General features: G+C 41.3%; 1 protein-coding gene across 1 annotated transcript in view; it reads right to left on the reverse strand.

Moving 5' to 3' along the window:
• Positions 1-5,584: 5,584 nt before the first annotated feature.
• The window catches only part of FSTL1 (follistatin like 1), a 55,050-nt gene continuing 38,818 nt past the window's right edge, over positions 5,585-21,816 (reverse strand). The window contains exons 6-11 of the mRNA XM_081301750.1: positions 21,619-21,749; positions 17,447-17,565; positions 16,057-16,169; positions 15,641-15,751; positions 12,312-12,388; positions 5,585-8,207 (exon numbers count right to left, since the gene is read on the reverse strand). Of these exons, the coding sequence (XP_081157876.1) occupies positions 8,163-8,207; positions 12,312-12,388; positions 15,641-15,751; positions 16,057-16,169; positions 17,447-17,565; positions 21,619-21,749 (596 nt within the window). The 3' untranslated portion in view covers positions 5,585-8,162. The remainder of the gene's footprint in view (positions 8,208-12,311; positions 12,389-15,640; positions 15,752-16,056; positions 16,170-17,446; positions 17,566-21,618; positions 21,750-21,816) is intronic.

The raw sequence follows: 21,816 nt of genomic DNA on the forward strand, positions 1-21,816 counted from the left end.
AGAGAGATCTGTGTAGCTGTACATATCTGATGTCTACATTCTGAAGGTAAATTTTCACAACGAGAAACCTTTGAGGTATGCACCAAAGATCACAGGGGAATCCACACCAGCTGGTATGACTCCCACATACAGCATCACTGGGGAGACCAAGTTGAGTTGGGGATCCCTTTGTAGGGGACTTCAGAGTCCTGGCCTGAGTTCCACTCACATATCTGCTTAAACCAAAGTGAGAGGAGGGGCAGTTGTTAGAACTACATGAAGAAATGTGTAAATTAATTATATATGCTAAGCAATTACATTATGAAGAACAGTGATTAGAAATTAAGAGTTCATGTTAATGTGTCAATCTTTAAAGGAAAATATTGTGATAAGGTAGAATGGGCATACTTGGAATTGAAACCTTTGTTCTTTGCTAGTTGTGAAGCCTTGGACAAGTTCCTAAACTTTATGGACTGCATGTTCCTTATCTGTAAAGTATCTTTTCACAGGGTCATTGTGAGAATTCATAGAATACATAATCAGTGAAAACAATTGGTAAACATAATGATATTTGACACTTACGTAGTATTTTCCATGTGTCAGAAACTACTTAAAAATTAACACACATTAGCTTATTTCATCCTCAGAAAAAGAAACAAATGAGGTAGTTACTATTATGCCATTTTGAAGAAGAAACTGAAGCATAGGGAGGCTAAATTACTTGGAGAAACATAAAAGGTAAGAGAAGAGCCAGGGTTTAAGCCCAGGAAGCCAGGTTGTTAAGTACTACATTATATTGCCCCTCAGTGAAGTAACAATCACAATTAGAACTATGTTCTAATGTAGATCCATTATGAAGATGTTGAAACATGAAATTCAGAATGACTGGCATTTATGAAAGACAAAGAATATATAAAGATATAAAAATTACTTGAGAAATCACTGGATATGTTAGTTTATATAAATAATGAAGCTTTCATCAGCAGCTAGGGCCATTACATATTCATTTTATTTAACATGTATGGCAGCGTCATGATGCATTATTGTTATCTTCAGTTTGTAGAAAAGGATAGCAACAAAAACAAAGGCTTAGTGCTTAGCCTATCAGGCACTTTGAAAACTTTTGAAATACTTTATTTAATCCAATTTATATATTTATTTCATTTAATTCTCATAATAGCCTTCTGAAATACTTTCTGTGTTTTGAGATGGGGGTTTGTCTATGTTGCCTAGGCTGGCCTTGAACCCCTAGGCTCAAGTAATCTTCCTCTCAGTCTCTCAAGTAGCTGGGACAACAGGCATGTGCTGCAGTACCTGGTTCCAAATTACTATCATCTCCATTTTTATAAATGAGGAAACAATCACAGAGAATCTAATTTTCCCAAAGTGGTACAACCGTAAATAACAGAGTGGGATTCAGACCGAGGTCTGGATCTCAAGCTCTTATTTACTTTTCTGCATCTTTGGATCGCTGCATTTGCTGCTCCTACTAAATAGACTTTAGGGAAATTCTACTTGTTCAGATTTCAGGTTAGAAATTTCTCCCATGGTTTCTGATTCCAGAGTACTGGTCTTTTCTCATAATATGTGCTTTGTTCTTATAATATGATTACAAGCTCCCACATAGACTACTGACCTATTTCCCTAAGAGAAGATATTGAGTTTGACTACAGTTGTAATCCTAGTCCCCTTCCCAGGGCCTGGCACATAGAACACACACACATACAAATCTGTTCAATCCTACATGTTCCCTTCATCTATTTAGGCTTCCCAAGTTTCACCTGTTAACAGTGTATGCATCCATATTTCTTTTTAACAGATATAAAATTACTTGACAAAATAGAGAAGTTATTTACATACCCAAAGCTCTCTACAATATAAATTAAATAATGCTTGGTTTTGCTCATTATGAATCAGAATCTTGATAGGATCCACCTGGTAGGTAGCTAAGTGAGCTATCACACAAGAAATGGTATAATCAGGTTTTCATAAGGTATCAGTGTTTGAGAATGTTTAGGCACACATGCAGAATAGAACCACCGATGGTTTACCCCACTTATTCTCATATAATAACCCATAAAGTCTTTTATTTCACTCAGTAAAAGCCAGAGTCCCTACATAGCCTTTTAGGACCTCTCCTCGAAATCCTTAACCATGCTCCAACTTTGTCCTTTGTCCTCCACTTCTTTGTCCTTATTTCTACCTCTCACCATCTTCACTTCAGCCCCCAAGTGACATTCCGGCACCACATCACCTAGCTAATTCCTTCTGCTTAAAGTCTCTGTTGACCTTTTCAATGGGGCCTGTCCTGACCACCATTTTTGAAAAAATATTTTTTAGTTGTATTGGACACAATACATTTATTTATTTATTTTTAGGTGGTGCTGAGGATTGAACCCAGGGCCTCGAATATGCTAGGTGAGCGCTCTACCGCTGAGCCACAACCCCAGCCCCTGACCACCCTTTTTAAAATTGCAAACTGAGGCACTTTCTCATCTGCACTCTCTCAATCTCCCTTATCTGCTGAATGTGCTCCTTATCACCTTCTAACATACCACCATAAATTTTACCTACTTATTATGTCTATTATCTATCTGTCCCTGCTAGCACATAAACTCCACAAGGCAGAAATCATCATCTCTTTTCACTGGTCACTGATGAGTCCAAGCACTCACAATAAACTCTTAGAAAATACTTGGAACAGGGCTGGGGTTGTGGCTCAGTAGTACAGAGCTTGCCTAGCACATGTGAGGCACTGGGTTTGATCCTCAGCACCACATAAAAATAAATAAATTATAAAATAAAGGTATTGTGTCTATCTACAACTAAAAAAAAATTTAAAATGAAATAAAATGCCTGGAAAATAGTAGAGACACAAAATAATTTGCTAAATGAACATAAATGGTGTTGATTTCAGTCTCCATTTTGCCTTTACCGTAGAAATAGAAATCACCCTTAATAGATAATAGAATAATTGTAGTTCAGTTTGGATCCACCTCTGTACTGTGCTTATTCCAGTTGGAATACTCTGTTCTGGAATATTCCCTGGGTTGTAATGGTAGATTTAGTTTATACACTCCCTAACGCTGGCAATGACTACATCATGCCACTCTTATCCCCGTAAGTGGACATTTTCTGTTCTTTTTGAGGACTTCAAAGTTCTGCTCTGGCTGTTTTCTGTCCTTAGGCTTCAATAATGGCACAGAGTTTAAAGTTCTTTTGTCTTAAAAATAGAGAGGAAAAGATGGATGAATTAGTTTATATAAATAGTGAAGCTTTCAACAAGACAAAGAATACTATAAATAAACTCAAAAGGGGGAAAATAATTGCCACATTTATAACAAAAGGCTACTGACATGAATCATAAATCAATAAAATAAAGGCCAACAACAAACAGAGCAAAGGAAATGAAATAATTAATGGAAGGATGCTCAGTCTTACAAAATAAATAATATAATCAACCAATTAAAAATAAAGCAATGAGGAATTTCATTTTTCTTCTATTAGTAGCCAAAAAAAAGTTTGCAAAAAATGTAGGGAAATAGAAACACTTAATGTATGTCCTTTTGGTGGAACTGTCTATTGATACAACCTCTTTGAAGGACAACTGGCAATTATAAGTATATTTATGAATGTATATGTCCCCTAAGAAGATGATTTTGTTATATTTTCTTCAATACAACTTGGGATTTTTTATTTCTAGGTGTGCATATTACTTTTTCAAGTATAAAATATTAAATAATTAGAAAAAAATTCCTTCTAATTGACAGGAAGACTACACGGCCTCATTTTCTTCCTATCCCATGCCATTAAACAATCCCCAGCCCAGCAGCAGTAGCCCATGAATGTCTTCATATCCTACATCCATGTTAGATGTGCTTCAGGACTGAGAGCATCTGCTTACATCTTATCCACTCATTCATATTCTATTTTTCTCTCCCCTCCCCCTCATTTTAGAAATAATCGGAGGACTTATAGAACTTGATACAGCTACTCAAAAAACTAACGCTTATCAAACTAATTTATGCTTATATATTATTTATGCTTGTCTAATTCATAATATTAAATTTTAATTATAGGAAACTTATCTTCTGAAGTATGTTGTTCTACTTTAATAACTTTTTACTTTCTCAACCTACATATGCTGTAACAGTAGGAAAAATGTTCCAGATCCTGATGGGAGGTTGGGCGAAGACAGCCAGGATTTAACATGATTATGACCAGGCATGGTGGCACCCACTCATTTGAACAATTCCAAAATCCAATCAAGGTTACCTGGCTATAATTTTAGGGAAGCAAGATTTATACAGATATAAGTGATACTAAGAAACTTTAAAACTTATCAAATGTGTTCTTTTAGAAAGATAGAATTAGTGGTTCTGGGGAGTGCATCATAGTTATGAAAATGGGAAGTTGGAAAGCAAGTATTGCTCATGTATCTTGAAGGAGGAGCAGAAAGAAGTCTTAATCGCTTATGATTTAACCAACCAGCATTTGGTCCACTTGGAAATATTGATCCCAAAGGGAGTATGCATAAAGGAAGTCATTAAAGTATTGCAACCCGTTTCCAGCAATAATTCCTTGTTTCACCTTCCCAAGTTTTCTTGGTTTCTCATACAGTTTTATCTGTAGTCAGACTCATTAGATGCCATCCAGTCTCAGAAGACTCACTAGGGCCTTTAAGAGTCATTTTAGTTTAACCTCTTCCCAATATAGGAATGTTTCCTGCCATGTTCTGAATGTTTGTGTCCCCACCACCAACTTTCACAGGTGGCAAACTAATGCCCAATACAATAGCATTAGGAGACGGGATCTTTGGGAACTGATTAGGTCATAGGAGCTCCACCATCAGGAATGGGATTAATGCCCTTATAAAAAGGGGCTGAATAGTTTGCTCAAAAGAGCTTGCTCACCTCTTCTGCCATGTGCAACAAGAAGGTCCCGTCTAAAGCAGAGAACAAGCTATCATCAGACACCTAAACTGCTGTGCCTTTAGACTTATCAGCCTCCAGACTGAACAATGAATTGTTTACATATTACCCAGTCTAAGCTATTTTGTTATAGCAGTCTGAATGGACCAAGTCACTCCCTGACTTCTCATCACTCTATCCACATCCACCATCCTACTACCCCAAGTAAACTTTCCCTCCCAGCTGCATTCCCAAAATGTCTTTTCTCAATTTATTTATTTAATTGGCACATCATAGTTATATATAAAATTGGAATAAATTGTGATATATTCATACATGCACACAGCATAATTTGGTCAACTTAATTCCCCAATTTTTCCTCTTTCTTCCCCCTTTGTCCTTACCCTTGGTCCTACGCTTCTATTCTACTGATTTCCCCCCTCTTTTTCTGAGATCCGCCTTTTAATTCCTTTTTTCTCTCTAGCTTCTGAATAATAGAAAATATTTGACCCTTGATTTTCGAGTATGGCTTATTTCACTAAACACCCAAGATGCCTTTAGGACAGACTCTTTAGTACCTTTTTTAAAAAAGGTTCCTGAAACTCAAGTTTACTTTTTTGAGGAAAGTGGTTATTGTTTGTTTGCACAATTTTATTTGGCCTTGACTGAAGGGAAGGAAACCAATAAAACTATTATTTTATTTTTTATTTATCAATAGTAACCAAAAAAAAAATCAGGAGTTACAAAAACAAGTTAAATGCAATATGGAAGCATACTAAATACAAGTACATTTTCACAAACACACAGGCAACAAACCTGTTAATTGTTTCCTGAAGTTTGACTATTTAAATCATAGGCTAAAGGAAAGACATTCAGACTGGTTCACATGGGCTTATTAGCTGGTGGAAGAGCCCTGCTTTCCCAAAACAGTGATAGTCCAGAGTCACGGCATGTGGGAAGGTTTCCATGGACACTGGATCTTAGCAGACACTACTTATAAAACCACACACACACAGAAAGCCCAAAAAGCTTGCAGCTATGCCTTACATGCTTTCAGAGGGCTGAAAGAACTGAACCTGATTTGATCCTGCATGTTCGTTCCATGCAAAGCTCTATGTGAGACTCCCCAAACTAGGCTATTTAGCAGCTTTTCCATGAATGGTCCTCAGATCATGTGATCTCATGGTGCAGACAACAGCTGCCCTATTTACACAGAAGCAGCAGAACTCAAGAGGAATGTGGATTTGCTCTTGGGAATTCAATGTTGCAGGGTTGGGTAGAGTCTTGGATAGTAATCATTGTTCTAAATGTGACCAGTGAACAGACACTGTGGCTTCTTGCTTTAAACCAACTAGGACTCCTGCCCTCTCTCATTGTGTCCAAGAACTGGCAAAACTTCTTTTAATTAAGGCATGCTGCTGTGAGTTCTCCAAGGCACTTGGACAGGGAGCTGCATTTCAGACTACACAAGGGGGTGGGGAGGTTCAAAGTATTTTTTAAATGGGATGGTACATGAAAGAATTTTTTTGCAGAATTAGAAGTGAAGTGGAATTTTCCCCTTTCAAATAGAACAAGGAAAACTACTTAGAAGGAATTCTGGCAGACTTTCTCACAATTGCCTATGCATACAAACTACATAATATGTAATTTAATTTTTGCAAATGAATTCTTCAAATGTTTGACCCTTGTTATGACAAACACATCTAAAACAGGGTAATGAGCGGGTATAATAATCCAAGGCCACAGACACAGGACTGACTGTGAACAACTGACTTCTCCCCAAGGTTCAGTTTGAAAATTCTGTCTCTGTTTCTCACCCCCTAAAATGTCAAACTTTCTTTTGTTCTCTTCTCTAAAGGGAAAGCTCTTTCTGACTCCAACAAGAGATTGCCCATGCCATGCAGAGAAGAGGGGTGGTTCTCTCTCTTGCACTCTCCTCCTGGGCACACTTTCCCATGGAGGGCTGGCAAGGGTCATTCAGGCTGAGGTCAAACTTGGACATCTTATTTTTGGCTATCTGACTCTTCTTGTTGATAAGGTTTATCACAAGAAGGAAAATCACAGGAACCTACCTGGCTCCGGACTAATTACCAGAACCACAAAATCTGTCAGATCAAAAGGTTAATGCATTCTTATCAGCTCACTGAGGAAACTGAGGCCCAGTAACAGGAGATAGGGGCCATATCACTGTGCTAGCTAATGGTAGATCAATGAGCATGTTGGAGGCACTGTAAGCCTCTAGCCTTTCAAACAGTGATTTGCCTAAACTTCTCAGAATAAATGAAAACAAATTAACTTTTTGGATTTTGAAAGCTTTATATGAAGACGCTTCATCCCCTGGCTTCTGTCTGAGGAAACTTCTGCCCCTTGTGGTACACAGCTGATCTTCTAGAAGCCAGAGGTGCTGACATTGTAGGGTATATCTACTCTAGTATGTGGTGGGGTGGGGGGTTCTGGGTTACAAAAGTTCCTGTACCAGGAAGAATCCCAAACTCCTTCCACCTCTGAAATGGTAGTACTGGAAAATAATTACAAAAGCTTAATATCTAGTCAAGAAAATAAAATATTATAAAACAACAACAATAATATAATGATAATAATTGAAGAATGAAGTCAACTTGCCAAAAAAAAAGTGTTTGACAGAGATATAGCACCTTTGGTAAAAAGTATTTAAAAAATTTGGTTAAGTCTCTATGGGGCTTGAAGTACACAAGTATCTGCATCATTTGGGCATACCCTCCCAGAAACTCCATCCAAGCCTGCGGGACACAGGTAACTAACAGGGTGGTTGTGTATCTAAAGGCAGTGGAGAAGCAGAGATGCTGGAGGTCTGTCATGCTGACAGTAGCAACAGCATGGGCTGAAAGCAGAATGAGTTCCTCTCCACTGTCCTCCTGCAGGGACGGCCTGCTCAGTCTTCTCTGGCACTGCGTGTCTCTCCCTGCAGTCTGCACACAGCTGTGGTGGACTCAGAAAGGCTTCAGATCTGGGTCTGCTCCCTCCCCACCCTGATGCAGTTTCTTTACTTGCCTCTAGCCCCAGAGCACAGTTTCTCTGGAAGTACTCCTAGAAATGAAGGCTATGGCCCTTCCCCTACTAGCCAGCCACCCCCACTTCCTTTATTGCAAAACAAATAAACAAAATAAAATTCATTGCTATATAAGCAAATACTGGTGATTTGGCGATTGTAGCAGACACTTGCGTATACTGGACTCAGCGCTGGAGTGGAAGAGAAGGTGCTGGGTTCCAGACACTGTGTCTAAGTGCCTCTTCTTAGATCTCTTTAGTGCTCACCTTCTTGGTCTTTTCAGCTGTTTCCTTTGAGATGTAAGAGAAAATAATCATCAGGGAAATATTAAAAAATAACTGGCATTTATCTGGGTCTCAAGACTTTATACAGCTGTCATTGACAGATGCATTCTTTTTTTTAAAAAAAATTTTTTTCTAAATTTTTAATTGTAGGTGGACACAATACCTTTATTTTATTTATTTATGTAGTCCTGAGGATTGAACCCAGTGCCCCATGCATGTGAGGCAAGCACTCTACCACTGAGCCACAACCCCAGCCCAACAGATACATTCTTTTTTTAAAATGTTTTTAATTGTCAGTGGACCTTTACTTTATTTATTTATATGTGGTTCTGAGAATCGAACCCAGTGCCTCACACAGGCTAAGCAAGCACGCTACCACTGAGCCACAACCTTAGCCCCCAACAGATACATTCTTATGCTGAATCTGAATTCTGGTAAGTAGGAGTTCTTTACTGCATTCAGAGTTGACTCCATCTGCATTCCTACGAAACAAGATCAGACCTTATTATTTCCATTTTAAGGATAAATAAAAGGATACTGATATTCTGAATCCCACAAGTCCCAGAGACGTGTTAAGAGCAACAACAGTTTCTGGAAGTAGACAGTTTGAACTTGAATTCAACTGTGCTACTTTCTTGGTGACCTTGGGCATACTGTGAAACCTGTATCTCAATGTCTTCCAACAGTAAAATGAGAATAAGAAAGTACTGGCTTTTACAACACTGCCTGGCATTTTTCTCAAAGAAGATACACATAGTTAATGAGGACTTAAGAAGATGTCCAACATCACTAGTCATTAGGGAAATACAAATCAGAATCACAATGAGATACCACTTCACTTCCACTAGCGAAGCTAAAATAAAAACAATAACAGCTATGTGTGGTGGTGCACATCTCTATCCACAGCGGCTCAGGAGGCTGAGACAGGAGGAGTACAAGTGTGAGACCAGCCTGGACAATTTAGTAAGACCCTGTCTCAAAATAAAAGAAAAAGACTGGGGATATAGCTTAGTGGTAGAGAACTTGTTTAGTGTGTCCAAGGGCTTGGGTTTGATCCCTAGTAACAATAAAACAAAACAAAACAAACAAACAAAAAAACTCCACAAAAAACAACCAAATTAAACAAACAAGAAAAAAAAACTCAGAAAATACTGACAAGGATGTGAGGACACTGTTGATGAGAATGTACAGAGGTGTGGCCACTTTGGAAAATAGTCCTGAATATGGAGTTACCATATGACTCAACAATTGCACTTTCAGGTATATAAGAGAATTAAAAAATATTATTATGGTTTGGATGTGAGTTGTTGGGTATCCTGATGATGGCAAATGCCTTCATTTATTTGATTGGGGAAGTCTCCAAAAGCAGCAGCCAAGGAAAAAAACCTCACATGTGAGACAATGCAAGACAGTTCAGAAGAAAGATGATTGGGTTGTGAGAGTCTTAACCCAATCAGTGAATTAATCCCCTGATAGGGATTCACTGAGTGGTGGGGTGTGGCTGGAGGCAGTGGAAATTAGGGCGTGGCTTTGGTGTATATATTTGTATCTGAAAAGTGGAGTCTCTCTCTCTGCTTCTTGATCACCATGATGTGAGCTGCTTCCCTCTGCCACACATCCCAAGAAATGGAACCAGCCTTTTAGAGAGTATGACCTCTGAAACTATGAGCCCTCAAATAAACTTTTCCTCTTCTATAGTTGTTCTGATCAGATCATAGAAGTGAAAAAACGGACTAAAACATACATGTTCATAAAAAAATTTGAAAACATACCGACACAAAAGCTTGTACAATTAATATTCACAGCAACATCATTCATCAGGGCTCAAAATTAAAATGACTTAAACGTCCATCAACTGATGAATGGATATACAAAATGTGGTATATGTGCAATGGTATTCAGCCACAAAGAGGAATGAAGGACTGATTCATGTTGTAAGGATGAACTTTGAAAACACTATCCCAAATTAAAGAATTAGACCCCCCACAAAATAAATAAGTAAAAGACCATGTAGTGTATGATTTTATTTTTATGAAATATCTAGAATAGGCAAATCAAATCTATAGAGTCAGAAAGTAGATTCGTGGTTGCCAAGGGCAGAGGGAGAAGAGAATGTGGAATGACTTCTAATAGTTATAGGATTTCTTTTTGGATACTGAAAACTTCCTAGAATTAGTGGTGAGAATTGAATAGACTAAAACCCACTAAATTGCATATTTTTTAGCACTGAATTTTATGACATGTGAATTATACCTCAATTTAAAAAAAAAATTAGGAAAAAACCATTGGCCACAGTGACTGGCCACAGTCAGTTTCCATCCCCAGCCCCTTGCTTCAATTGTTTTGGTGGAAACTGGTATGGCTTCTTACTGGCACACCAGCACCTCTGCCTGAGGCTTTCTCTAGCTTTGGAAGCCTATACTGCCTGCATGTGCTGTAGCCAGAAATGCCAGGGAATTAATGAACCCAGGTAGCCCTCAGCCAATGGCTGATGTTAGTTTTGTAGAAATACTCCAGTTCCTCCCATCTCAGGCACAGTAACTCAGTTCCCAGAGTTCCCCAATAGGATTAAGTTCCGAGTGCCCCTGTAGTGCCTTGCCTGGATATTCTTCTTTTTATTATTATTATTTTGGTCTCCCTAAGTTGTTCAGGCTGGCCTCAAACTTGCAGTCCTCCTGCCAAGTAGCAGGGATTATAGGTGAGCGTCTTCATGCCTGATCTGAATACACTCTTTATTGCTTCCTTCCTGAGTGCATTTCCCTACACATCTTCTGCTGTTTTATGGGATTGCCTCCCACATAAATGCTCTACTTGAGTCCTTGTCTCAGTGTCTGCTTCTGAAGAAATTCCCATAAGACAGAGAAAATTAAAAATGTTAGCTACTGTAATTCACTCCCCACCATCTGTTACTCCACTGTAACTTCTCCACACTAGATGAAAGGAATTCCTGTGAAGTTTTTCCTTCCCTTTTAATTGGTTGAACTCACGTACTCACTCAAGACTTGTGAAATTAGGAAAAGCAAGACTAGAAGCTTCTGCTTAAACAAAGGACAAGAGATTTTGACACAATCGGTGATAATAATGTCAAAATGCACGTAAAGAATGATCAATAAGGGGCTGGGGTTGTGGCTCAGTGGTAGAGCGCTTGCCTCGCATGTGAGAGACCCTGGGTTTGATCTTCAGCACCACATAAAAATAAATAAGCAAAATAAAGATATTGTGTCCATGTATATTTGAAAAAATATTTTAAAAAGTATGATCAATAAATATGAACAATTACTATCAATAGTAATTTTTTTAACTCATGTTAAATATTTCATCTCAGTGGTTTAGCAGCTTTTGTGACTGTGATATTCCTTAAAAACTCAAACATCAAGGAGAAGGCTTCTATTATTAGATCTCGTCAACAGATAGATAATGCAAGGAGCAGTATCCTGTTAAGACTACACAGCAGAGTGGTAGAAGGACAGGCCCAGGACCCAATATTCCCACAGTGCCTCAGTGGACCTCTACTCTGCTAAGAGCGCTTTCCTTAAAGAGGCTTTCAACACACTGACATATACTCTGAACAGAACTCTGATTTACTACCTTTTGAATCTCCAGGAAGGAGAATTTTTGTCAATCACAGGTTCTTCTCTGACCATATGGTATTGAACTTAGATCCTTTCTATTGAGGTATGAATCCACTCATTTCTCACTGAGTGTCTACTGCATACCAGGCCCAGTGACAGATGTAAGGGCACAACGATGAGCAAGTTATGGAGCCTGCTCTCCAAAAGCAGTTTTCAAACTGGGTCTGGGCACGCCATGATAGGAAACACTAATACTGCTTCAGACCATGCTCACTTGCTAATAGCCACCTTGCCAATTCTTACTTACACAGTCACTCACCAAGTTGTAACTTACATCTATTGGATCTTGCTGGGCTCTTAGAGGACTTCATCAAAAACTGTATCCCAGTTTGATAATGCATGTGAAATGATATCATGCAGGATCTACTGTATTGAACAAAGTGTGTCTCCTTGGTCTCCTGGGAGCAGTGGGCAGTGACTGAGAGAAGGGCCTGGAGGCAGCAGCAATACCTGAACCAACACAGTGGCCACCACTCACCTGGTGCTTTTGGAACTCCTGGACATATCTAGTCACCTCCTCCTCTGTCTGGGTCTGGGTCCCCTTCTGATTCTTTCCTGCAAAAAGAACCAAAGCTCAGACATTGGCAGCTGTGGTAAGCCTGTGAGGAATTCACTAACCTTATGGGTTCTCAACTCATCCACCATTTAACCTATGGAGGGAGAGTAGATTGCTCACATTTCTTTTTTTTTGTGTGTGTGTGTGTACTGAATACCATTATCTAATTATAGGACCTCTATATTTTTTCTTACTAAATATAGAGTGTCCCTTATCTGAAATGCTTGGACCAAAAGTATTTTGGAATATTTGTGTACATATAATGAACAATCTTGGGATGGGAGCTAAGTCTAAACAAAATTCATTTTGTGTTTCATATTATAATTTATATGCATAGTCTGAAGGTAATATATAAGTTTTAATGTGCCTGTGTTTCAATTCACTTGAATTCAGCTTTGACATTTTTAATTTGAGATGTCAGAGTACTGCTCAACAAGTTTCAGATTTTGAAACATTTTAGATTTTTTTTTTTTTTTTTTTTGTACTAGGGATTGAATCCAGGCAGGGTTCACTGAGCTACAACTCCAGCCCTTTAAAAAAAATGTTATTTTGAGACAGGGTCCAGCTGAGTTGTTTAAAGGTTTACAAAGTTGCTGAGGCTGGCTTTGAACTTGGAATTCTTTTGCCTCAGACTCCTGAGCTGCTGGGATTACAAGTGTGCCTGACAAGATTTTGCATTTTAAAACTGGTGATGTGCACTCTATTACAGATGTAAATTTTTATTTATTTATTTATTTTTTTCCCCACTTTTTTTATTCGTTCTTTTTCTTGAGTATGAAGCCATGCAGGGTCTCATACAACTGACATCTCCAAGGTAACACACTACCAACAAGAAATCTACCAACTATTCTCTGGCCTCTGTTCCCAGCGTCTTTCAACTGATGGCACATCATGCCAGGAGCTGGCCTAGCAGAAAAGCTATGTCGAGAACCTGGGTCCTGGCTCAGGAAATTCCTCTGGGGCAGTGATTCTTAATCACTTATATATCCTCAAAATGCCCCGATGAACACTTACATATATCATTGCTGGGTGAGGGAGAGCTCATTGGTAGAGCACTTACCTAGTACGAGCAAGGACCCACATTTGCTTTTGATCCCTAGCACCACAAAAGGAAAAAAAAAAAGCCTAGCTTTCATCTTCAGAGATTCAAATTTAATTTATGTAAGGTTGGACCTTTGCACCAGTATTTTTTTAAAGAGGCTCTTGTGGTGTGCAGACAGGGTTATAAACACTACATTTAGTAATGTTTCCCAATTTTGTGTAGGAACAAACAAAAAACAAACAAACAAAAAACTACATAGGTTCCCAAGCTCTTCTTTTTGCAGATTCTAATTCAGTACATTTGGGATGGGACTCAGGAATTTCTGGGTATCAATCACAATGTTTACCATCAGGAAACACCAGGCAGTGGCATTGACCTGACCCTCCCAGCAGTTTCACTTGGCCCTAGCTTCATGGGTCTACAACATCTTGATGTCCCTGCTTGCTTTCCCTTTGGGATTTGTGACCTAATACCAGTTTGCTAACTTACAGGCACTACCCCAGAAATGCCTCTGAACACTGCCTCTATAATTTCCTCTTAGATCCCAGGCCTCCATATCAAGACATGCTAAGATCCCTGCGGTACCACCATTGGGATTGCTCTTTAGTTTCTGTGGTGCTGGGGAGTGAACATGTGCTGGGCCTCAAACATGCTAGGCAAAAGCCCTACCATGGAATTACACTCCCAATCCCTGAATTGTATTTTTATACCCAAACAGAGATCTGAATTGGGCCTTCCTGGGAAGGAGAACAAGCAGTCTAGAGCTGTGTGCCTATGGAAGGAGAACAAGCAGTCTAGAGCTGTGTGCCTATGGAAATAAGCAAATGATGGAGGGGATGATTTGAATTTTATCTTATACACGTGATGGGGCTTATCCAGACAATGATGCTTAGGGTTCTATAAACCAGCTGCATGCTGACTCCTGCATCTTAGAAATGGAAGACTAACTTTCAAAATCCAGAATGAAAGCAGTTATGTACTGAAGGTGTTGGGGGAAGACAAGCAAAGGGTGCTTTCTGGTTGAGGCAGGCCCAGCTGCTGTTTTAAGATGTTCTCTGCTGGCTTTAGTAGCTACTGTGTGTGTATTCTGGCTATTGCAGCTTGGTCTTGACTTCCAGCAACTTCTAGAAATTGCTAATATCTGTATTCTCCCTGCTCTCTGATCCTATCTAGAATTAGGCTGGTCTCCTGCCCACAGTGAAAATGGACTTGGTCCTGGGCAGTGGTAGGCTAGTGATCCCATGGACAGCATGAGCCTCTGTTTATTATACTGTTGGTGCTCCTCAGCTCCTCGTCCAGGAGAAGCTCTTCCTAGCTCCTTGGGCTCCTCCTCCCAGTCACCATTTTACCTAATCTTCCTGATACAATTTTAGGCACCAGTCCATTTCTTCTTGCCTCAGCTAACTTTTTAAAATATAATTTTAGGTTCACCTCCTCCGGTGTAACTTTTGGGTCTGGTTCCAACTGATCTTTCTACTCAAACTTAAGGTGATTCAATTCCATTCCAGACCTGGCTTCAACACCCTTCTCTGCCTTGCCTCCAAACTGAATAGTCTTTGCTAGGTTCTTTGCTAGGGCTTGATTTCTGCCATCACTGTAGCCCAGGACTGTGATGGGACCCTACTGGTTCTAACACATCCTTTACTCTCTGCTCTGTCCCCCTAATTTTTTCTGACATCTTTATCTCCCCATCCCTCCCTGCCCATGTCTCAACTACTTCAACATTATTTCAAAAAATTTTTTTTAGATTACCTAATTCTATAGTTCAATGAGGGTCTACAGATATTTTCCTTTTTTTCCCCCCTGCTAGGTATTTGCAATACTAGGAGTTAAAATGAGGAGTTATTTTGACTTCCAATCACCTCAGTCTTTCATATATAGTATTCCCTAAAGTGTCACAAGGATTAAGTGCTTAGAAGAATGCCTGGCACATAGTCCTAAATTGGCATTTGCTTTCATTATGATCATTCCAGCTCATATCAACATTCACACGTGGTTTTGGTCTCAGTCATCTCTTGTTTGTAGGCTCAGCTGTGATTTTCAGACTTAATGCATCTGGGCCAAGTACTTCACCTATAGTGCTGCCCCTGGGAGCCCCGACATTACAAGTTTGGGTCTGTTACTCGCTGCTTGGGCTCCTTGTTCCCAGTCACTGTCCTCTTTCCCATGCCCCCAGCTGCTCCTTATTTCTGCCAGGGGCACAGCTCACCATCACAGGTCATGGCTGTGCAGACCCAGTTCCCACAGGCACAGACACAGCGGTTACAATCCACCTCGGTCTCGGCTCCATCTGCATACCTTTCATCCTCCAGGGCGCACTCTGTTGGACCAGAAATAAGACAATAGTTTGGTTGTGAAGGTTCTTGCGGTAGTCTGCACCTTGCCCTTTTCCCTGACAAGGCCTGCCTGTCCCTCGGAGGCACCATGGCTGAGCAGACACCCTCACTCAACAGAGACCCTTTTGGACCTTTACAGTACCATGGAGATGATGGGCTGGGGCCCAGACTAGAACTGTGGAAAGGGATTTTCTCAGCCAACTCTAGAGAATTCCACCGACCCTCTCTATCTTAGCTCCCACCAAATGCCTCCATGCCTAGTAGCTCTCAATTTCTATGTTAGGCATACTCTTCTCAGGAGGGTTGAAAGACGGGTTGAGGCATTTGAGGAACTCTTGGAAGCTGAGTTTCCAGTCGGCATTTTCATCAGACAGTTCAATGAGCGCATCGACACAGAGTCCTCTGCAACAAAACACAGGAGAAACACATCAGCAAGGCTTCAGCCTCACACCCAAGACAGTGAAGAACCAGGCTCACACACAACTGGGGCCTCCAGGAGGCCAGGGAGAGGAGTGTTCATTGATTTTCTACACTGACCTGTCTCAAGCACCACCCAGCCTGACTCCTATAAGCACCTAACCTTCAGTTTATTAAACTGGATGCCGGATCACTCAAACTTGTTCTAATGTTCTCCCAAGATGACTCAAGTTTTGTGAATGGTTTTGTCTACTTTGATTGGTGTTTTCCCTACCTGCACACCCTCCACCAGCAACTGCCTTCCCACTGGTATAACTGTCAAGTCAATTGGACCAAAAAAATCAAAACAGAAGAGATGACAGATGACATGAGAAGAATATGGGATTTGAAAGAATATGGCATTCAAGCAAGAATCACACTATCACTATTCTAGAAATAGATCTTTCAGAAGAGTTTTATAGAACTGCAGTTCATTCACACCACCCCTGGCTTGGATTTGAGCACTGACTTAATTTACTACCCAAATGGTCTAGAGCTAGCTATTCAACATTTCTGAACCTGGTTTCTCACCTAAAAAGGAAAGACAACTCTCTTGCTGGGATGTTTTAAGTTTCAGACATTGAAACTATAAAACCTTATCTGACTTCAGGTTACCAAAATATGAAGGATTTGCAGATTCTATACCTTAAGGTCATAGACTACTTTTAGGAAGAATCCTTTTAGAAGATGGGCTTTGCACTTCTTTTGAACACAAGAGAGGAGCTTTTACTATTTTTAATTCTTACTGATGTACTGGAACCACATTAGAAGTTTCGTGGAGGTTGATTTTTCTTAATATTTATTTTAGGATAATACCAGAAAATGAGAGGGATATACATTTATAACAATTAGAGCAATCATGTGAAACAGCACTGACTGTCTAATCAGCAGTGAAGCTATTTTAGACTGAATCAATGTAATTCCTTCAGAAAATTAACCAATATAGTATCACCTAAATCATTCAGAAACAACTGTGCTCTGATGAGACCTTGATAATTTAAAATTCCAGTCTTTTTTCCTTGTAAGTTCTGGCCTAAAACTAACTATTTGATCAAATATCAACATATCTGATCAGTATATTAGTTCTTAATATATTAGTTCATAAAGTTCACAGAGTAGAACAGGAGAGAGTTCCTATTTTTTCTTCATGTTGGCATGGGTGGCTCTTTCCAGGTAGGAAGGGGCTCGAGTCCCCTCTTGTAGGCAGCGTTGCTTCATCTCACCTGAGCAGCTTGTTGTTCTCCTGGTCTGCATAGGTGGTGATGTTAATGGCAGTTTCATTCTGTTCCACAAATTTCAGGAACTCACTGGAGTCCAGGCGAGAGTCACCATTATCAAAATTCTAGAAGGGTATGAAGAGATTTTCAGGAAGGATTGTAGAGCCCCAATCCCATCGTTGCCTCTCCAGGACTGACTCATCTCAGGTTCATGTCATTCTTGACATCTTTCAGTCCTGTCCTGGCCTGGTCACGAAGAGCTATGGCAATAAAGGCTGGATCACTGTATACCCAGAGAAGGAAGCAAGTGACAGACCTGGATAAAAGCTACCAGGAGGCCTTTCACTCCAGACCCTCCTCAGGAAGGCAGACTGGACAGAAGTCCTGAGCTGCCCCCAAAGCCTGGGGTGCCTGAGTGTGCTCTGTGCCAGCCCTAACACTACCTATCCTGCAGACATTCTCAACTTGGGGACAGACCAGCCACCACACCACATTCTCAAACCTGGATGCACACAAAACAGCAGGGTGTGAAGTCGCATGTGATGAATCAGCAGCTGTGACACCTCAGTGCTTTTAACTCACTGCTCTGGAGCAGCAATGCAAGTAACCCTCCAAGTTCCCTTGAGAATCACACAACTCTGTCTTGCTGTATGATTCTAGCCTCCCTGCCATGATCTCAGGGTCTAACTTTCACATTCAGACCTATAACTGACCACAGCAGTGATAAGTCAAGGCAAATCAGTAAGCTGCAGGCAGGGGTGGTGCAAAGACCCCAATCCCTGAGGGCCCATTGCAGATGTATGCACAGGTCCAGAGACTACTCCACGCAGGCTGTCCAAACCACCCAGATGACATCCCATGAGTGCAAGGGGAGGGTGTAGTGAGCTCAGGCATTGTCCCTTCATGTTAAAATGCTAAACTGAGACCTCAGACATCTGGGACCATTCAAGAGGCCCAGGCCATAGCTGCATGAAGGAGTCTATTTCAAGGTTCTGATCAAATTCCACAATGGATGCTGCTGCTCTTCTAACTAGTTCCAATGTCATTCCCTTCCTAACTCTCAAATTCTTTCCCTGGGCTGCCTCATACTGCTACCCTGGGAAATAATCAGCATCCCATGTTACTTTCAAGGTGGCTCCTCAGATGGTGCAAGGAATTCTGGAAGGAAAGTTTGTCCAGGTTTCCAGGCAGAAGGGACAAATGTAGCTACTGGCTGTCTGTATGAATGCCATGTGCCACATGTGCACCACTCTAAAGTTATAAATCTATCCATGGCATGTGTGATGACAGGTGTATATAAAACAACTATGAGGCCCTTGCTTAGACCTCGTTATCACTCTTGTCCTGATTTCCAGGAGCAGATCTCAGATACTCTTATTCACTATATGGTCTCCCTGAGGAAATTTCCCTGCAGTTCACCTGTGAGGTCTTGATTAACTAAGGGAGCATAATTGAATAAGCTTGGCCAGGAATATTCTTAAGAGCAAAGGACTTTCTGGTAGTCAGAGAATATGTGTAGGAGGGGAAAAATCCCACACTGGCTGCACACTCACTATCAGAGGGACCCAGTGGACACCTTGAACCTGGCAACTGTAGGCCAGAGGCTCTCAAAAGGCAGTGCTGTATACACACATTTCAGTATCACTGGGATCAGGAGGCAGGCTTGAGACTGAGAGGACATTCCATTCTGTCTGTAGTCTTAATAAGGGCCCTAATGGGCCTCCACAGGCCAGTTCAGTATGTGGAGTCCATAGGAACACAGGTCTAGTATCTGCCCCAGAAATAGCATGAAAGGCCTGTGGGGTCTTGATCTGGAACCACAATCCAACATAATTCACTTGGCCTCTGTTCAGTCAACCAGTTACAAAGACACAGACCCTCTGTATGCCTGTACTTCATGGCTCTATATTCGAGACAACAACACTTTCCCTCTGTGGGACTGCTGGATTGTAGAAAGGCAGGAAGATGAATGTTTGGAGACTCATGATTGGGGCTCATAGTTTTAAGTTTGGAGACTATTCAGAGCAGATGGGTTGAGGCAGATGTTGACTCACTCACAGCAGCTGGGGCGAATGGGGTACATGAACCCAGGGTAAGGTACACAAGAAGCCTGGCTCTAGTTTCAGCCTTGGCCTCCAGGAGTCAATCTGGAGTCACAGGGTATGGGTGACATGGGCAAGAAAGATACTTCCCGCTGGTCTTCCCTTCTCCATTCTGTAAGTCTTTCACCTAAGAAACAATGAGTGAACCACTGGTTGAGGTGAAAGGCAGATATTAGCCTTATTCAAGTTCTAATTATATTTGCTTTTCCACTATTCTGATGTAAGGGATACCAGTGAGACTTGAGAGCAATTCAGTCTCTGGGAGGTGTCAGATCTGTCCCAGCAAGCAGCTGTTGACCTAGTAAAGGAGGGAGTCTCCCTGAGAAGAGACCACATAGGCCTCTGATAATCATTAAAAAACAACAACAACCCAACTCTGCCAGTGTGTCTGGGAAGAGGAAAGTTGTGTTTGGCAGCAGCAGTCAAACTCGGTTGGGAGAACACCCTAGAGAAAAGCTGCTTTCTCAAGGGGCCCTGCGGTTTTCAGCTGGGAGCCTGCAAGAGTATTACTGCTGGGGATGGGAGGAGGTGGAGATGTGTCAAGGGGCAGTGTGGCCTGGATTCTTGGGAATCAAATCGAATAGCAGATGTCAGAGATGCCTGAGGCAGGGTGCCACAAAAGGGCAACTACAAACAGTTACAAGGTCCCAGGAGGCCCCCTGGAAGGAGCTTGCTGGGCCCCACAGCTCCAGCTGCAATCACAGGGCAAAGACACTATACACAACAGGCCCTGCAGGAACCACTCCCTCGGCTTTGGAAAAAGCATTTTCTTTTAGTTACTTTTTGCTCCTGTCCAACTCTCCTGCTCAGCAATGTGACATGTTTGTCTATGGGAGGGGAAACACGCCTGCCAAGGGTTCTGTCCTGTGGGAGTAGCTGAGAGAGAGGACAAAGTGAGAAGAGCTAAGCTTTTTCATCTTGGTGTGATCTCCAAAACCTGGAATCCAGAGAGATTTAATCTCTGCCATAGAGAAGCTTCTATCTAAAAACAGTAACACAAGAGAAGTCTTAAATGATCAAACACCTCTTTTAACTCAACTCAAAATTTCTCCATCTATAGGCTCCAAAATAATAGTTAAAAAATAAGAATCCATAGACTAGACTGGTGTTGAGCGTGCTGGGTGCCCTCAGAGCATCTGAATCTTCTCCTAAGTCATGGCTTATTAGCTTCAGGAACAGCAGGCTTGGGAAGCAAGTGAAGCACCCACCTAGAGATCTGTGTCATAAAGTGAAGGGGGCCTTGGTGCTTCTGTGAGAATGTGGGTACTGGAATGTGTGTGTCTGTGTGTACCTGTCACTGTGATGTGTGTATTTCTGTGGGTGGTATGTGTACCTGGCCTATTGTTGCACATGTGTGTATGTGTCTGTGCTTCTAAGTGTGATGCTCTTATGTGTGTCTGTGTTCCTGTCAATCACCTGGAAGAGTGCCCTTTACTGCTTTCTATCAACCTTCAGGCTCTCTGAGAGAGCTCAGGTAGTCCAACATGTTGCCAAATACTATTTCCTCCTTCATTTTCCCCTTTGAAACCAGCATCTTTCCCAACCCTAATTAGAATTCAGTTGCTTCAGGTAAATCTGATGGGCAATGTTACTTCCGAGGTTCATGAGGAATCTCTGACCCAGGAGATGCCAGTCCATTAACTCTTCTTAGATGAGGAAACTCAGGACTATGGATGATGAAGTCAGTGACAGAGAAATGTTAATTTGGGCAGGTAAAAGGTTGAAGTGGTTCAGGTCTGGGCAAGATCAGAAGGTACCATGTATCAGCAGCTAGCTCTGTGGGTGTCTTGCAGGGTAGGGGACAGAGCTTGGGCATATTTCTCATTGACAGCCTCTCTAAGAACTTTGGTTTAACTGCCCAAGAGGGCGGCACGTGAGTGCTTGATCCTGAAGGTTGACTGCTGGACTCCCATTTATCCAGGGGGTCACAGGGCAACTCCACGGCTTTGTGGGATGGTCAACAACATGAAAACACCCAGGAACTCTAAGCAGCTGCATATTTCCTCCTGCAGGCACTGAGAGAAGGAAGCTTCCCCTTCTCTGGGCCTGAACAGTCTTGACTACAACACTGATTACCTTAAAGTACTTGTCTAGGATTTCACTGTAGTTGCTGCCTTTAGAGAACCAGCCGTCTGGAATGATCTCAGCTTCCAGCCACTGGATAATGCGACGCCGAAGCTCATCTCGATTGGCCTGATAGCAAACGACTGCAGGAAAGAGGAGAGAGATAAGCCAGGTGGTGAGGGAGGACCCCAGGGTCATCTGGCACCCACT

The sequence above is a fragment of the Spermophilus citellus genome, assembly GCF_964194105.1.
Source record: "Spermophilus citellus genome assembly, chromosome: 7".
Lineage (NCBI taxonomy): Eukaryota > Metazoa > Chordata > Mammalia > Rodentia > Sciuridae > Spermophilus > Spermophilus citellus.